Here is a 13,512-nt window from a genome sequence, read left to right on the forward strand (position 1 = left end):
CCTTCCTTGTGGCTTCAAAATGGTGGTGACATGGGTGCAATGTTAAAAAATGTTAGTTTGGGTTTTTTAAAGGCCACTTATTTCCTGCTTGCTCTGCAAGATGGACTTGATGCATTTTGGGCTACAGCATAAATCTCACCAATGTACATGTGCACAAGTGGGAGAACAGCAGCCTTTTTATTCTCCAGACTCCTCCCAATTTAGAAAGCTCAATCTTCCCGCTACTTTTCTCTGTGGTCAGTCACTCCAGCCTGGGACATTGTCTTGCACAGTAGGTGGCATTTGTGTGGTGGCTGTGTGTCAACTCTTTATATTGCAAGTGATTTTGAGAGGCAGAGAGGGACCAGCATGTCCTCCTCTTGAAAATTCCCAGATTCTGAAGAATTTTCTGTTCTAGGACTTTTCAAAGATTAGAATAAGGATGGGAGAAAATAAGTTCGCCTTCAAATGGAAAGAGATCTTGGGATGCTTTAGAAACCTTAGCCCAGAAAAGAAGTCTTCACTGTGCTAGGAGGGTCAGCACAGCTGGGTGAGGGGCAAATGGTACTTGCAGCTTCATGGGGGCTTGTTTTCACAAAACAGTGTGATTTTTGCTTTACCTGCTCAGTATTCAGGAGCAACTATTCCAAAAACTTTAAAACATTTTTTCTGGGTAAGATTTGTTTAAAAAACATCCTTTCAGTGAAATAGAACATTATTAAGTAAATGTCAATGTACTTGACCACTTAGTTCTCTTTGCAAGGGAAAGCACAAAACAGAGGTGAGTTTTTCTATCTGATAAATCCATTCAGGATTCTGTATGGTATGTCACATTTGCATGCACTTTAAGCATCCTGGGTAAATCCTCCTGTATAACAACTCGAATACTGCCTCCTAGTCATAGTGCATAAAGGAATCCACACTCCCCCCCCACCCCACCCCCCCAACCAACCACAGGGACCCTTCACAGACCCCAAATCAAGTGAAGCATGAAAGACCAAATTGTTAAGAATTTGTTGCCATCAACTAAACATGCAAAGAGTTCAACAGCATTCTTCTTAAATGTAAACCGTGCTCTTAATATGGACATATCAACCACTTGAAAAAGTCCATTTAACTACACTTTTCCATGAAATGGCTTTCACTCGTTCGGTCAACGGTAGTAGAAAAGAAGTCAATTAATTGGTACAACAGGCTAGTTTATCCACTGGCAACTGTGTAAGATATAACAAGTGCTCAAAGGCAAACATTTTAGGCAATATAGTTGTACTGATTTGGGTTCTCTTTGTCTCTTTCCATGTAGTCCCTGTCGATTAAGGATTCTATTCTCTTCTTGAGATCAGCAGGCTGGAAAAGAAGGAAAAGGAAAGCTTGAGGAAGAAGTCCTTGGCTGAGCTCGACTCACACCCAAACCCTTTCCCCTCAGAAGCTTAGGTTGTGGGCCAGTTATGGACCAAGGAGTTCCCTCCTGGGCCCTCCCCAAGGATAGCCCCCATAGGGACTTTAATAAATCAAATAGGAGGGGGAAAAAACCCCATCACCTTGTCTTTGGTGATACTGCCATGCTGTAGCAGATTTGCAATAGTCTGCTTCCTGTAGTTTCAAATAAGTAGTAAAAATAGAAGGGACCTGGCTGTGTCCTCACCTGTAATTACTTCTGTACCTTGATCTCTATTAGGTACTTTCTCTGTCCTTATATCGTTCAGAACTTTCTGTTCCTTCTATTCTTTTTTTTTTTTTTTTTTTTTAGGTTTTTGCAAGGCAAATGGGGTTAAGTGGCTTGCCCAAGGCCACGCAGCTAGGTAATTATTAAGTGTCTGAGTCTGAGACCGGATCTGAACCCAGGTACTTCTGACTCCAAGGCTGGTGCTTTATCCACTACGCCAACTAGCCGCCCCCGTTCCTTCTATTCTTCATATTATTTAGAGGGGACGCTTCAGAGCTAGGTACTCTGGAATATTTCAATAACAAAAGAGAACTATAGAAAGTTAGAATGGTGATATTAGAACTTATTCAATCCCTTTCTTTCAGCATTCTTAAAGAATCATAGAAAGCCAGAGCTGGAAAGGACCTGGGGGAGGGAGGCGAGTCAACCCTTATCTTTGGAAAGAGTCCTCCAGCCTCTACTTGAAGATCTCCAGTGAGGTGGAACAAATTCACTGACTCTCAAGTGGCCCATTCCCTTTGCTGTCAGTTTTCAGCATAAGAGCTAAGAGTTTTTTCTATATATTCATATGATTTGCATGGAGGTGAGGATACTGACTTTCTGCAAATAGCTGGACAATATTATCGCATTTCCTTTTAGGTAAGGGCTACATATATTCACCCCCCCCCCCCCGCCCAAATCTGTAACTTGAATTTAAAAAAAAAGAATAATGATGTGTTGTAAACATCTGACGAAGGGAGCTGACCACCTAAAGACTGCTTTGGCAAAGTAAAAAAGCCTTTTCATATTAACCATCCTTCTGTACTTCCTGCCCCTAGTAAAGAATCAGTTCATCTCTTTGCACTGACATTCTCTTTTAAAGCAAGGCAACTATCAGAATTCAGGAGTCCTATATCCTGTGCAAATGAGCATTTCTGTTGCCTATCACCGACTGATTTAGAACATTTCAGAATAGGATGCCCCCTGAAGGCAAGAACTGTTTTGCTTTTATGCCACACACATAAAAGAAGCTTAATAAATACTCATTACGTTCATTTTTGTTGAACTAAATTGAACAACAGAAAAACTGCTAGACCTATAATTTACCAGAATTATATCCAGCTATTTCAAGGTATGTTATACAGTGATGGCTATGGTAGCTAGCTCCTTGGTAGGTGTTTTTTTTTTTTTTTTTTTTTTGTTACTTCATAGCTGGAGGGGTTTAGTTCCAGGGCATCCTATCAACAGCATCAATTCTGACTTCACTACAATTCAGATGTTAAGAGTTTATATTACGGATTTATACGTGACATAATGAAAGTACACAGGGAATGATTTGAGAAGAACCAACTTGAAAATTTCCTACAAAATCTCACAGATAGACTTGAGTTATTGGGGCTTTTTGTAAACTGTACTTTCTCTGAAATCTGAACCTAAAACCTAATCTACCTAAAAACCAATCTAAGGGATTAATGGGAAACCAAACCCTTTTTTTTCCTTCAAAAGAGAAAAAGTCAAAATTCAAACTGATCACTTGTAAGCTACATAGCAAGTAATGACCATCCCTTCACCCCATTTTAAACTAGAAGCATTTTCTGCAAACAGAGGGAGATGTTTGATCACTCACCTTAACTGGAAACTTTAGCTGGTTGTACACTTCAGAAACCAGCAGATTGTGGCCAAGGGCCTTTCTCATCTTCATGATTCTCACAATTGCAGCATCAATTTGATACTGTCGATCCTGAAAAACCCTCTCTGTAGTGCTTGCTTGTTCTTCTACCTGTGGGAGTCATGTTAAATAAAAGAGGATTGAAGGATTACTATCAGAACTCAAGTATTCCTGGGCCATCTATAAAAATTTCACATTTGGCAGACATGGCATGATCTTTTTTTAAATCATCGAGGACTTCAAGGAACCTTTATAAAGCAAAAGGTAGGCCTTGTCTGTCTAGCACAATGAGCCCTGGTTTGGAGTCAAGTCCCATTTCCCCACTGGCTGTAGGTTTAACACTGATGCTTTCAAGAGCACTGGGCTTCAACTATAAAGTGAGAGGGGAATAAAAAAAAAGTACTTCCACAAGCTAAAGCTCACAAGGTTGCAATAAGGAAAGAACTTTATAAACTTTATAAACCTTGCCAAAGGGCATAGGGTGAGAATGGGAAGGGTACCTAAAGATCAATCAAAATTTAGTCCCTCCCCATCCCCACTTTGTTGTCAAGGCAGAATAGAAGGCCTAGAGATGGTCACCCAAATGGTCCAGTGGTGTACTCCAACACGAGAATCTTGGGGAGTCCACAGAGCATAGCAGGCCAATCATCTCATCAAATTGAACCAGAGAGAAAAAAAGTCTCTGCTCTATTTCAAGTTCTGCCCCCCTCACCAAATGATGGCATGATTAGCCCTCATTCCCAGAGAAGTTTTGTCCAGTGTTAACACACCCATAAATTTTTACTGACAACAGTACTTATCTGTGAGATGACAGTGACTTAAGGGTTGGGTCCTACCCTCCCCCACATTGGGTGAAGTTAATGGAGTTCTCTGTATATATGTATTGTCCCTCTAATCTTTGTGTCACGAATATCCATGCACAAACTCACTGTATTTATTCCAGTCAGAAAGACCAGTTGTTAGTACTTAGGTTAGATAGTTTACAGAGAAAACCCTGGGCTGAAGAATACAAGGTTTCTGAGAGCTCCAGAAAGGATAAAATGAAAACAATATTTCCCAGATGTGTCATATATCCCAACATCCATAGCAGAAGGCACCCTTTTGGAGACAATACTTTCCTAATCCCAAAGACATCAATTTAATTAGAAAATTGGCATTCTACACCAAAAGGCTCTGGGAGTTGAAAATTGATGCTACGATCATGACTTTGTACACAAAGATGATCACAACTGAGGGTCATCTATCTTGGTAGATTTTTCCTCAAAGTATTACTCACTCTTACAGATAAAAATATGATCTCAGTAAAAGAGTAGTGGGACAGAGGAGTAATTTTAAAAGCATCAAGAACAGGCAAGAGGCATCACAAAACAGAAAAAAGGGAATACCGTTTCTTTCATCTGGATTTGATTGATTTTTATCCTGAAGAGCTTGTGTCTGAAGTCATCGTTGCAAATAAATTTATCGCCATCCTCCACATCTTTGCCCTTTGGATTTTTAGCCAGAACTCTGGCTTTGCCACAGGCTAATGACTGGAGCGTCCGCCTTAATTCTCCATCCTCTGAAGAAGAAACAATGGTTTAGGATGTAGGTCCTTTGCTCACAGACGTAAACGAGGATGGGAAATTTTTAAAAAGGAGACTAGAGGTGGGGAGATGCTTCCTAAGACCTTTCTGTTCCACCACCTCAACTACCCTTCAACCCAACTCCCAGGTCTCCCTTGCAAGAAAGGCAAAAACAAAATGCAGCAAAAAAAGTTAAACCAAACCACCCCAGACATTGGCACTAGCTAGCAGATGAAACATGCCACACCTAGAGCTCTCCCACATCCCCAATCAAACAAGGGGAAACACATTTAATTTGGGACCTGGCTCCAATCCCCACCCCTCCACTGGAGCAAAGAACCCTGAATATAGAATCAAGAAAGAGGTCAATTTAAATTCTGGCTCTTGACACTGACTAGCTGTTGGACCAAGGGCATATTACTTAAACCTGGCTAAGCTGTTCAAGAGTGATGAGAATACTCTCACTACTTACCTCCCAGGGTTGTTGCAAGGAAAGCAGTTTCTAAACCTTAAAACACTATAGAAATGAATTATGGTTATTACTGGATTGCTCTTGGATGTTATCAAATGATGTACTCTTTGGGCATAGCCAATGGAGGACCTATTCTTAGTCTTCCTCCAGTTCTTGTGGCTTCAGTGAATAGCTCAGTGTAAATGACTGTCAAATCAACAATTCACAGCCTAACTTCAGAGAAAAATCATCTGTTCACTACGTGCCAACTTGCCATCTCTTGCCTCTGACTCATTTCTCTGAAACTTGGTTTCTGCCTCCTTCCTGTGATGGTCAGACATTCTACTTCTCCCTTTCCAGTCTACATCTCATGGTCAACCCATTTAACTAGGCGCTGCCTTCAAACTTTGGATCTCATCTCCCTAGCTTCCTACTGATCACATCTTGCCAAAATCCAACCTGGCTTATCTCTACCACCTCTGCCTTCTTAGTTCTTACTCAAAAGCTGCTAAGTTCCATAAGACGAAATGGCAGAGGGGTGGCTAGTTGGCATAGTGGATAAAGCACCGGCCCTGGAGTCAGGAGTACCAGGGCCCAAATCCGGTCTCAGACATTTAATAATTACCAAACTGTGTGGCCTTGGGCAAGCCACCTAACCCCGTTTGCCTTGCAAAAAATAAAAAAAAAAAAAGAAGAAATGGCAGATCCACCACAAATTTACCTTTTCTGTTCTCAGCTGGTCTTAATTGATGCAAAGTAATCTTTCTATTTTTCCCTCATTGAAAAAGGCTACTTCTCAAGCCTTTCAAGCCTCCCTCTCAGGTGGTCTTTCCACTAAACCCCCAAAGCCATCCCCCCTCTCTCCCCTCCTCTGACAATCTAGCCCTTCAGTCAGTCCTTCCCCATCTTCCATATATCTCTCCTTCTCCTGGTCCTTTGCTGCTGCCTAGAAGAATAGAGATTGGTCCTAATTGTTTCTGGATGTGCCCAATTGAACGGAATCTTGCCTAGCTAGTACTGTCAGGTTCTGGCATCCAGCCTTCTGTTCCAAGGACCTTAACCTTTATCTTATTATTTCAGTCTGTCAATAAGCACTGAGTTTTCTTCCTTCATTACTTCTACAACATCTGCAATTGTATCTGCCAGTACAGACCCTCATCACCTTAGGCCTAAAAACATTATCTTACTAGCTAGTGTCTCCACCTGTTCTCTTTTTCGCAGTAAAACTGATCTGCCATCTTTTTAGTTTGCAAGTGTTAGCTGCCAGAGCAAGTCAAACCCTTCCCTTGCCTCTCTACTTACTCAACGCAATTGTTGTTCAACTATAGTTAGCTAAGTCGAGACATAAAGTTGCCCCAACCAACTCTTGGACAGAGACTCCCTGCCTTGATTTGTGACTTCCAAGAGCAAATACTCAGGTCAAATCTGTAACTGGCCAAGGAGCACGCCAGGATTAGATCTGAGTCATTTGGCCTTGCAGTACCTTGAAGGTAGGTGCATCTTACACACAACATCTGATACAGTGGATGAAAAAGCAGGGAGATTCTACCAAGAACATTACAAGATCATTCAATAATAGAATATAAAATGAAGCATCTCAATTGTTAGGGAATACATGGTTTCCAATGTGCAACTCAGCTTCTGTGCACAATCAAGTCTGATCATTTGCTTCAAAGATCAAAATTGATACCAGCTTAGATGATATCCAAATAAGATGACTCAAAACAGATATCAAATAGTCAATAAAAGTATTACTTGTGATAAAGTGAAAAGATGTGTTTAACAAATGAGGAACAAACCACAGTCTAGGTTGTAAGCAATGACAAAGAAATCTAAGAATCATGTGCAAATGTAAATGAGTGGAGTGATGAAGAGCAAAGAAAGGAGCACCCAAACTACTGCAATACAAATGGAGTCCACACTTTGTTTAGACCAAACTTGTGAGAGGATGGAGAAGTGCCAAGTCAAGTGAACAAACTGCTTCTACTGATATAATCCCGTCTCTGCAGGATATTAACAGGAGACAAAAAGAAGAAGAGAATGCAGGTACGATCTGATCCATATTACAGTGCATTTCTTTCTGTTAAGGTGAGGAATGATAAAAATGCCATGGACTATGAGTCACAGCCACACTAATTAGGTGGTTTTCCTTACATGTTTGCAGGGAATAAACTTGGAGGAGGGGGAATGGTGTGATTGAGGTGCTCATTGGGAGGTGTCTGTTGTGTCAAAACAAGATGTATCAATGCTGCATTAGAAAGATAAAGATGAGAAGAAAATATGTGCCATTACAACAGTTCCAATACAAGCTTTTTAAGTTGACTTTAAAAGAGGAGGCCAATAGTCCCAAAGTGACCCAGTCAACAAACACTGGAAAGTTAAAGCTCCTCTGCAAAACATGATAGAGAATAATTGAAAACTATAAATAGTTCCTTTGTACCTGCAAGAAGAAGCAGTTTACCACCCTAAGACCCAACTAAACCAGAGCAGCTCAAGAACATTCATGAGTCAAAGTAAAAGGAACAAAACAAATAGAACCAAAATGGGACAGATTGATCAGTGTTTCTATAATGATTTATTTTCATCTCTGATAACAGTGAAAGGACATTTGAATTCTCTAACACTTCAGCACTTGATTGGTTTTGTGAGAAAGCAGAAATGACACACAACAAAATTAAGCTGAGAAGAGCAGCTAGAACTAACCAAATATGTAAAGAAATCCAAGCTTGGTATAGCTAGGTGACACAGTGGATAAGAGCACTGGTCCTGGAGTCAGGAGAAGGGGAGTTCAAATTGGCCTCAGACATTTAATAATTACTTAGCTGTATGATCTTGGGCAAGTTACTTAAGCCCACTGCCTTGCAAAAACAACCCCCCCCAAAAAAAAAAGAAATCCAAGCTGGAGATGACAAAAATTCAAAAGGCACTTAGAGATCAAAGTTTTACCCTCTTGCTTCCAAAGGAATGGGAAAGTGTATCATCACCTCCAGCAAAGGGAATGGAGAAAAAAAATCAGCTACTAGTGACCCACATGCTTACTTTTCCAATTCTATAATACTTTTCATCTTTAAGGGAAACAAGGTAAAAGGGAACAAACCTGCTTCACAGACAATTCTCTATAGAAAATGTCTTCAGGGTCACAGACTTAATTAAGGTATAAAGAAAGTAAGATCCCATTTTGTTATGTGTCCTTCAAGTCTCCCATCCAATATATTAAGATCATACTAAATTTCTTGACAGATACAACCACTGAGATAATGTTGTTCAAGAATTCCCTAGTTAAGTGGCTAGAGGACTGGTCTCAGACACTTGATAGTTGCTAGCTTTGTGACCTTGGACAAGTCACTTTAAACCCATTGCAGAAAAAAGAATCCCCTAGTAATTGACACTGAGAGGCATAAATAGGGAGACACATTTATCAAAGGTGTTCTCAACACCGTCCAAGGAGATGACTTGTACAAAGTCCAAATGGATTTGAATGTAAGGGTTTCCACATGTTATTTGCAGAGGTCTTTGCTAACTCAAACCCAGAAAACCTACTCACTAGCCATGTCCACTCACTTTTTCCCCATACAGTGTGAAAAAAACCCAATAAAAATAACATGCATTTGGATGGGACCCAGAACTGATTAGAATGAGAAGAGCAGGCAGGATGCCATTTGAGACAATGCAGAACACTTTTCATGATCACAGGCTGCTTTCTACCACAAAAGTCCATCTGTACAATACTAAACAAACCCCCATTTCATGTTATATGACTTCTGCAAATCAGGGAACACCATAGATTGGAACTCCAAAGGGCAATGTGGAGCGAAAATACTAGCCTGCAACTTCCTCATCTCAAAATGATGGGTGTGACTAGTGATCTTAAAACACATCATTTAAGGATGTGGATGAGAGGAAAAGGAGGTGGAGCCAGGCCAGCACAAAAAGGGGAAAGATATCAAATTATCTGATGGTGGCACTGGGAGCTACCACACACTCAACAATCAAGAGGGAGGTGTGGAAAGCTTTGATTTGTTTCTCCATGAAGGACTTATGAATGAACAAAAGATATGAATATGAGAAAGGCTGGCTAGGTTATCAAAACTGTGGTATGAGTATCACTGGTGAGATCACAAATCCATTGAAGGACTCAGAGGCAGTGTAATGTGTAACTGTTCTAAAAATCACTATATATGTGTGTGTGTGTGTGTGTGTGTATCTTCATTTGTTCTGTCTCAGAAACTCTTGGGGGCAACCAGGTCCTACAATACAGTGCTGAGCATTAACATGATGGTTGAGGAATTCAGTACAAACCTATTCCTGTGGCTTGCTTAATGTCTTCTAAACTGAATTCTTCACCTTCATTAAACATTAGCAGCACCAGAGTTTGGAAAAGAGATACCTGGAGTTCCTTTTTTCCCTGTTGGATAAAGACAGTTGATAAAATATTACTATGAGAGGCAGCGTGGTCTAGTGAATAGAGGGGGACCTGGATTCAAGTTCTGCCTATGGCATATACTGGTTAGGGGACCTTGGGCCAAATCTTTTAACTTTCTAGCACTCTAGGCAACAATTCTTGGAAAAACTGTAGTTACAGACAGTTGCTAATCTACACCAGTGTAGGAATTTGCGACACAGATGAAATTGGTCCAGAACAAGACAAAATTTCCTATAAATTCATTCACTTTTAAGAATAAACAAAACTGTCAATTTCTTATAAACTTTTTCACTGCCTGATTTTGGTGGGAGACTCAGATCAGGTTCATCTAGGAAAACAAAAGTGGTAACATGGAACGTGTAGGGAGAAAGGATCTCATTTAAGATCCCTTCTAGCTTCATAATTCAAAATAAAATAAATGCAAAGGGGCTGTTTCTCTTGCTTTCTAGTCTACTGAGCACAAAACAGCAAAGAAAAAAGCTCCCTTACTATGAAATAGTTTTGTGGATTCTGTTCCACCCCCATAATTCTCCCACATCCTACCATGTGGATTCTGCCCCAATTAGCGGAGTCAATGTTTTTGTTTCTACAGAAAGTTATTACAGATGACTTTCAACAGAGAGTCCCCAAAAGAGCAAAATCTTGTGTCAAGGCTAGGGTAGAAAGACATCATCATACCATGGAGCCATTTCAGACAAATGAACAAAAAAGAAAGGGTTGGCTTTTTTTTTTAATATAATGCTCATGACAAATAGAATGATAAAAGTAGACATGAGAAAGATTCAAAACAAACTTTGGGAACATGCACTTGCCTCTTTAAAGTCTGCTTTTAGTACACAATGTCCTAAAGTTGATTGCCACTGCAGCTTCCTCCCACTGTGTTTACCCAAGTAAAAAGTCTTGAAAATCTCCTGAAGTCTTACCATCTAAAGCAATGAAAAACAAAAAAACAAAAAAATCTTTAATTAAGGCCTGCCTTAATATACATTTACCATTCTTTAAAATATATAACTGAAAGTTATATTGTATGTGTGTCTACCACTGGAAAGACATGAATTTTGAGGTGTTTTCTAAGCAATGGTGACAGAAACTATCCAATCCACCTACCTCTACACCTTTGTGAACTAGCTGCTTGGAAATGGGTGTGCAGCTAGAGAAGGGAACAATCTGTGAGTAAGGAATGGATCCTAAAAGTGACTAGACCCACAACTGATCTCATTAGCCATGCTCCAAAGAAATGAAATAAGCAAAAAGACAATTAACATAAAGGTAAAAGGGTACATAGCTTGTATTAGGTGTATTTGGTTTTCCTCTAATGAAAAACAAGAAATCTTATAGCTATATATATATAAATCTTTTTAAAAACAATTGGGTTTGCAACTTTTCTAGGCCTCAATTTCTTCTACTATAAAATGAAAGGAATGGACTGATTGGATTAAGCTACTCCCAAGGCTCTTTCTAGCTCCAAATTCTATGTATTCTGAGCTACTCTCTCTAACAATTAAGTTCTATCTAATGACTTACCTCAGCTGGTAAGTGAACCTCCATAGGCACATAAGTTGGCCAATAACCCATTGTCAAGATATTCACGGTTAGTTCAATGCTTCCAGGAAAATTCTGGTTTTGCATATACTGTGAGATCAACACAATGAAATCTCATGAGGAAAAAAATGTACAAATCCTTTCTTAAAGCATATTTATATTACAATAGTAGTGCATTTAAGAAATCACAAGGGGCAGTCAGGTGGTCCTGCAGGGGATAGAGCAGCAGACCTGGAGTCAGAAAGATTCTCATTCAAATCTAGTCTCAGACACTTATGAGCTGTTTGATCCCGGGCAAGACACTTAACCCCAATTACTTCCCCACCCCCCCCAAAGAAATTCCATTATGATCCTTTAGAAAAAGTAACTACCACTCTTCACCTCAATCATATGCAATTATCATATAATCATAAAGACGGTTTCCTATTCACAGAGTTCAAATGAACAAGACGTGTAACGGATGCCAGAGAAATAGCACCCACTGTGACAAAACTTCATTTGATGCTTTATCTAATTGGACAATCAAAAAAAGTAGGACAGTTTCAAACAATCTAACATACAAAAATAATATCCATGCCTCCTGTCCTGCCTTAAATACAAGAAAATGCTTGGCTTAGATTGGCACGGAATGCCTTACTTAAGCCATGTTCATTCCATTTCACTTTTTCAATAATCCAACTTGCTTAAGAAATTAAAATAAGAAAGGACAGAAAAAACCGGACAATTTACAGAAAGGTGCAAAACTGAAATTACAGAAAGGGTGACTGGAATTTTTCTTGGAATTCCATGCAATTAAGAAGCACAGCATCAAAAGAGTGTTCATCAAATCATGGCTTTCCTTGGAGTCATTTCAATTTAACAAACAAGTGCCATCCTATGATACACTTTTATGTTTCTTGTTATTATTATTATATTATTATAAACTTCAAATGCAGCATCAACAGAACCAATTAAAATTGTCTTGCAACTATTCTCATTTTCAGCTTCTTCTCTCCCACTCCTCACAGATCTTCAGCAAGGCCTTTTAGTCTAATCTCCCTTAACACTGATTGATTTGCCATGACCCTAAAAGTTGTCCTAGCATGCCAAGCATCTTTCCCTCATTTTTTGTGATTATAGCAGAATAAGTCTGAAATGCTTCCTGGACTCGTGTGTTTTCTTCTCCTGATCCCCACCATGAATCAAACACAGAATGAAGAGGATGCAGTTAAGCTGTGGGGCCAGTGTAAGCTACCTGTTTGAACTGGACCATGATGTCTTTTGATAGCTCCATGTCTTTGAACATTCCTTCCAGTTTGCTGGTGAATGCAGCTCCACATTCTAAGGGAGAAACATTATACTATGCAGAACATATGATAAGAGTTTTTAAGAATGAAGAATTTCTAGCCCAGAAGATACGCCAATGTAAAATATCCATGATGTGTTCTTAAAGTTAAAAGAAAAATAAACTTGAACCCAATACCCATAGCCACTAATGAAAAGTCCAAATTCTCAATCCCAAAGTGACCTTATCCCATGTTTGAACAATCAAATAAAGTAGGACCGCTTCAAACAATCTAACATACAAAAACAATACCCATGCCTCCTGTCCTGCCTTAAATATAAGGAGATACTTGTCTGAAGACTAGCATGAAATGCCATAAGCCTTGTTTGATCCATTTCATTTTTCATTAATACAAATTGCTTAAGAAATTAAAATAAGGAGCAGCTAAGTGGCATAGTGGATAGAGCACTGGTCCTGGAGTCAGGAGTACCTGAGTTCAAATCCGGGCTCAGACACTTGACAATTGCCTAGCTGTGTGACCTTGGGCAAGTCGCTTAACCCCATTGCCTTAAATAATAAATAAAAAACATTTTAAAAAAAGAAATTCAAATAAGATAGGACAGGAAAAACTGGATAATTTACAGAAAAGAGCAAAACTGTAATTACAGAAAGGTTGACTGGAATTTTTCCTGGAATCCCATGCAATTAAGAGGAAGAATGTCAAAAGAGGGAGAACTATACCATGTTTGAGTTTGGAAAGCATTGACTTCTCAGCATCTACTGATGCACTTTTTCCAACCAACAGTCTTTTGGCTAAATCCTTCTTATAAAAAGCTTCAAAGACATCTTTCCCTGTAACATTTAAAAACAAAACAAGAACTTACAATGAGAAAATCTAATAAAATTTTCACTAATAACATCATGACCACAATGAATCACAATATTATTCAAAAGTTATTCTGATAGGACAAGAAAAA

General features: G+C 39.3%; 1 protein-coding gene across 3 annotated transcripts in view; it reads right to left on the reverse strand.

Annotated features, from left to right (window-relative positions):
• Positions 1 to 910: 910 nt before the first annotated feature.
• CUL4B (cullin 4B) overlaps positions 911 to 13,512 on the reverse strand; it is a 50,176-nt gene continuing 37,574 nt past the window's right edge. For all 3 annotated transcript variants that reach the window (XM_074207185.1, XM_074207186.1, XM_074207184.1), the window contains exons 14-21: positions 13,277 to 13,387; positions 12,506 to 12,591; positions 11,254 to 11,361; positions 10,542 to 10,655; positions 9,606 to 9,711; positions 4,679 to 4,851; positions 3,252 to 3,404; positions 911 to 1,326 (exon numbers count right to left, since the gene is read on the reverse strand). In XM_074207185.1, coding sequence (XP_074063286.1) covers positions 1,231 to 1,326; positions 3,252 to 3,404; positions 4,679 to 4,851; positions 9,606 to 9,711; positions 10,542 to 10,655; positions 11,254 to 11,361; positions 12,506 to 12,591; positions 13,277 to 13,387 — 947 coding nt within the window. In that variant the 3' untranslated portion in view covers positions 911 to 1,230. The remainder of the gene's footprint in view (positions 1,327 to 3,251; positions 3,405 to 4,678; positions 4,852 to 9,605; positions 9,712 to 10,541; positions 10,656 to 11,253; positions 11,362 to 12,505; positions 12,592 to 13,276; positions 13,388 to 13,512) is intronic.

The sequence above is a fragment of the Macrotis lagotis genome, chromosome X (assembly GCF_037893015.1).
Source record: "Macrotis lagotis isolate mMagLag1 chromosome X, bilby.v1.9.chrom.fasta, whole genome shotgun sequence".
NCBI lineage: Eukaryota > Metazoa > Chordata > Mammalia > Peramelemorphia > Peramelidae > Macrotis > Macrotis lagotis.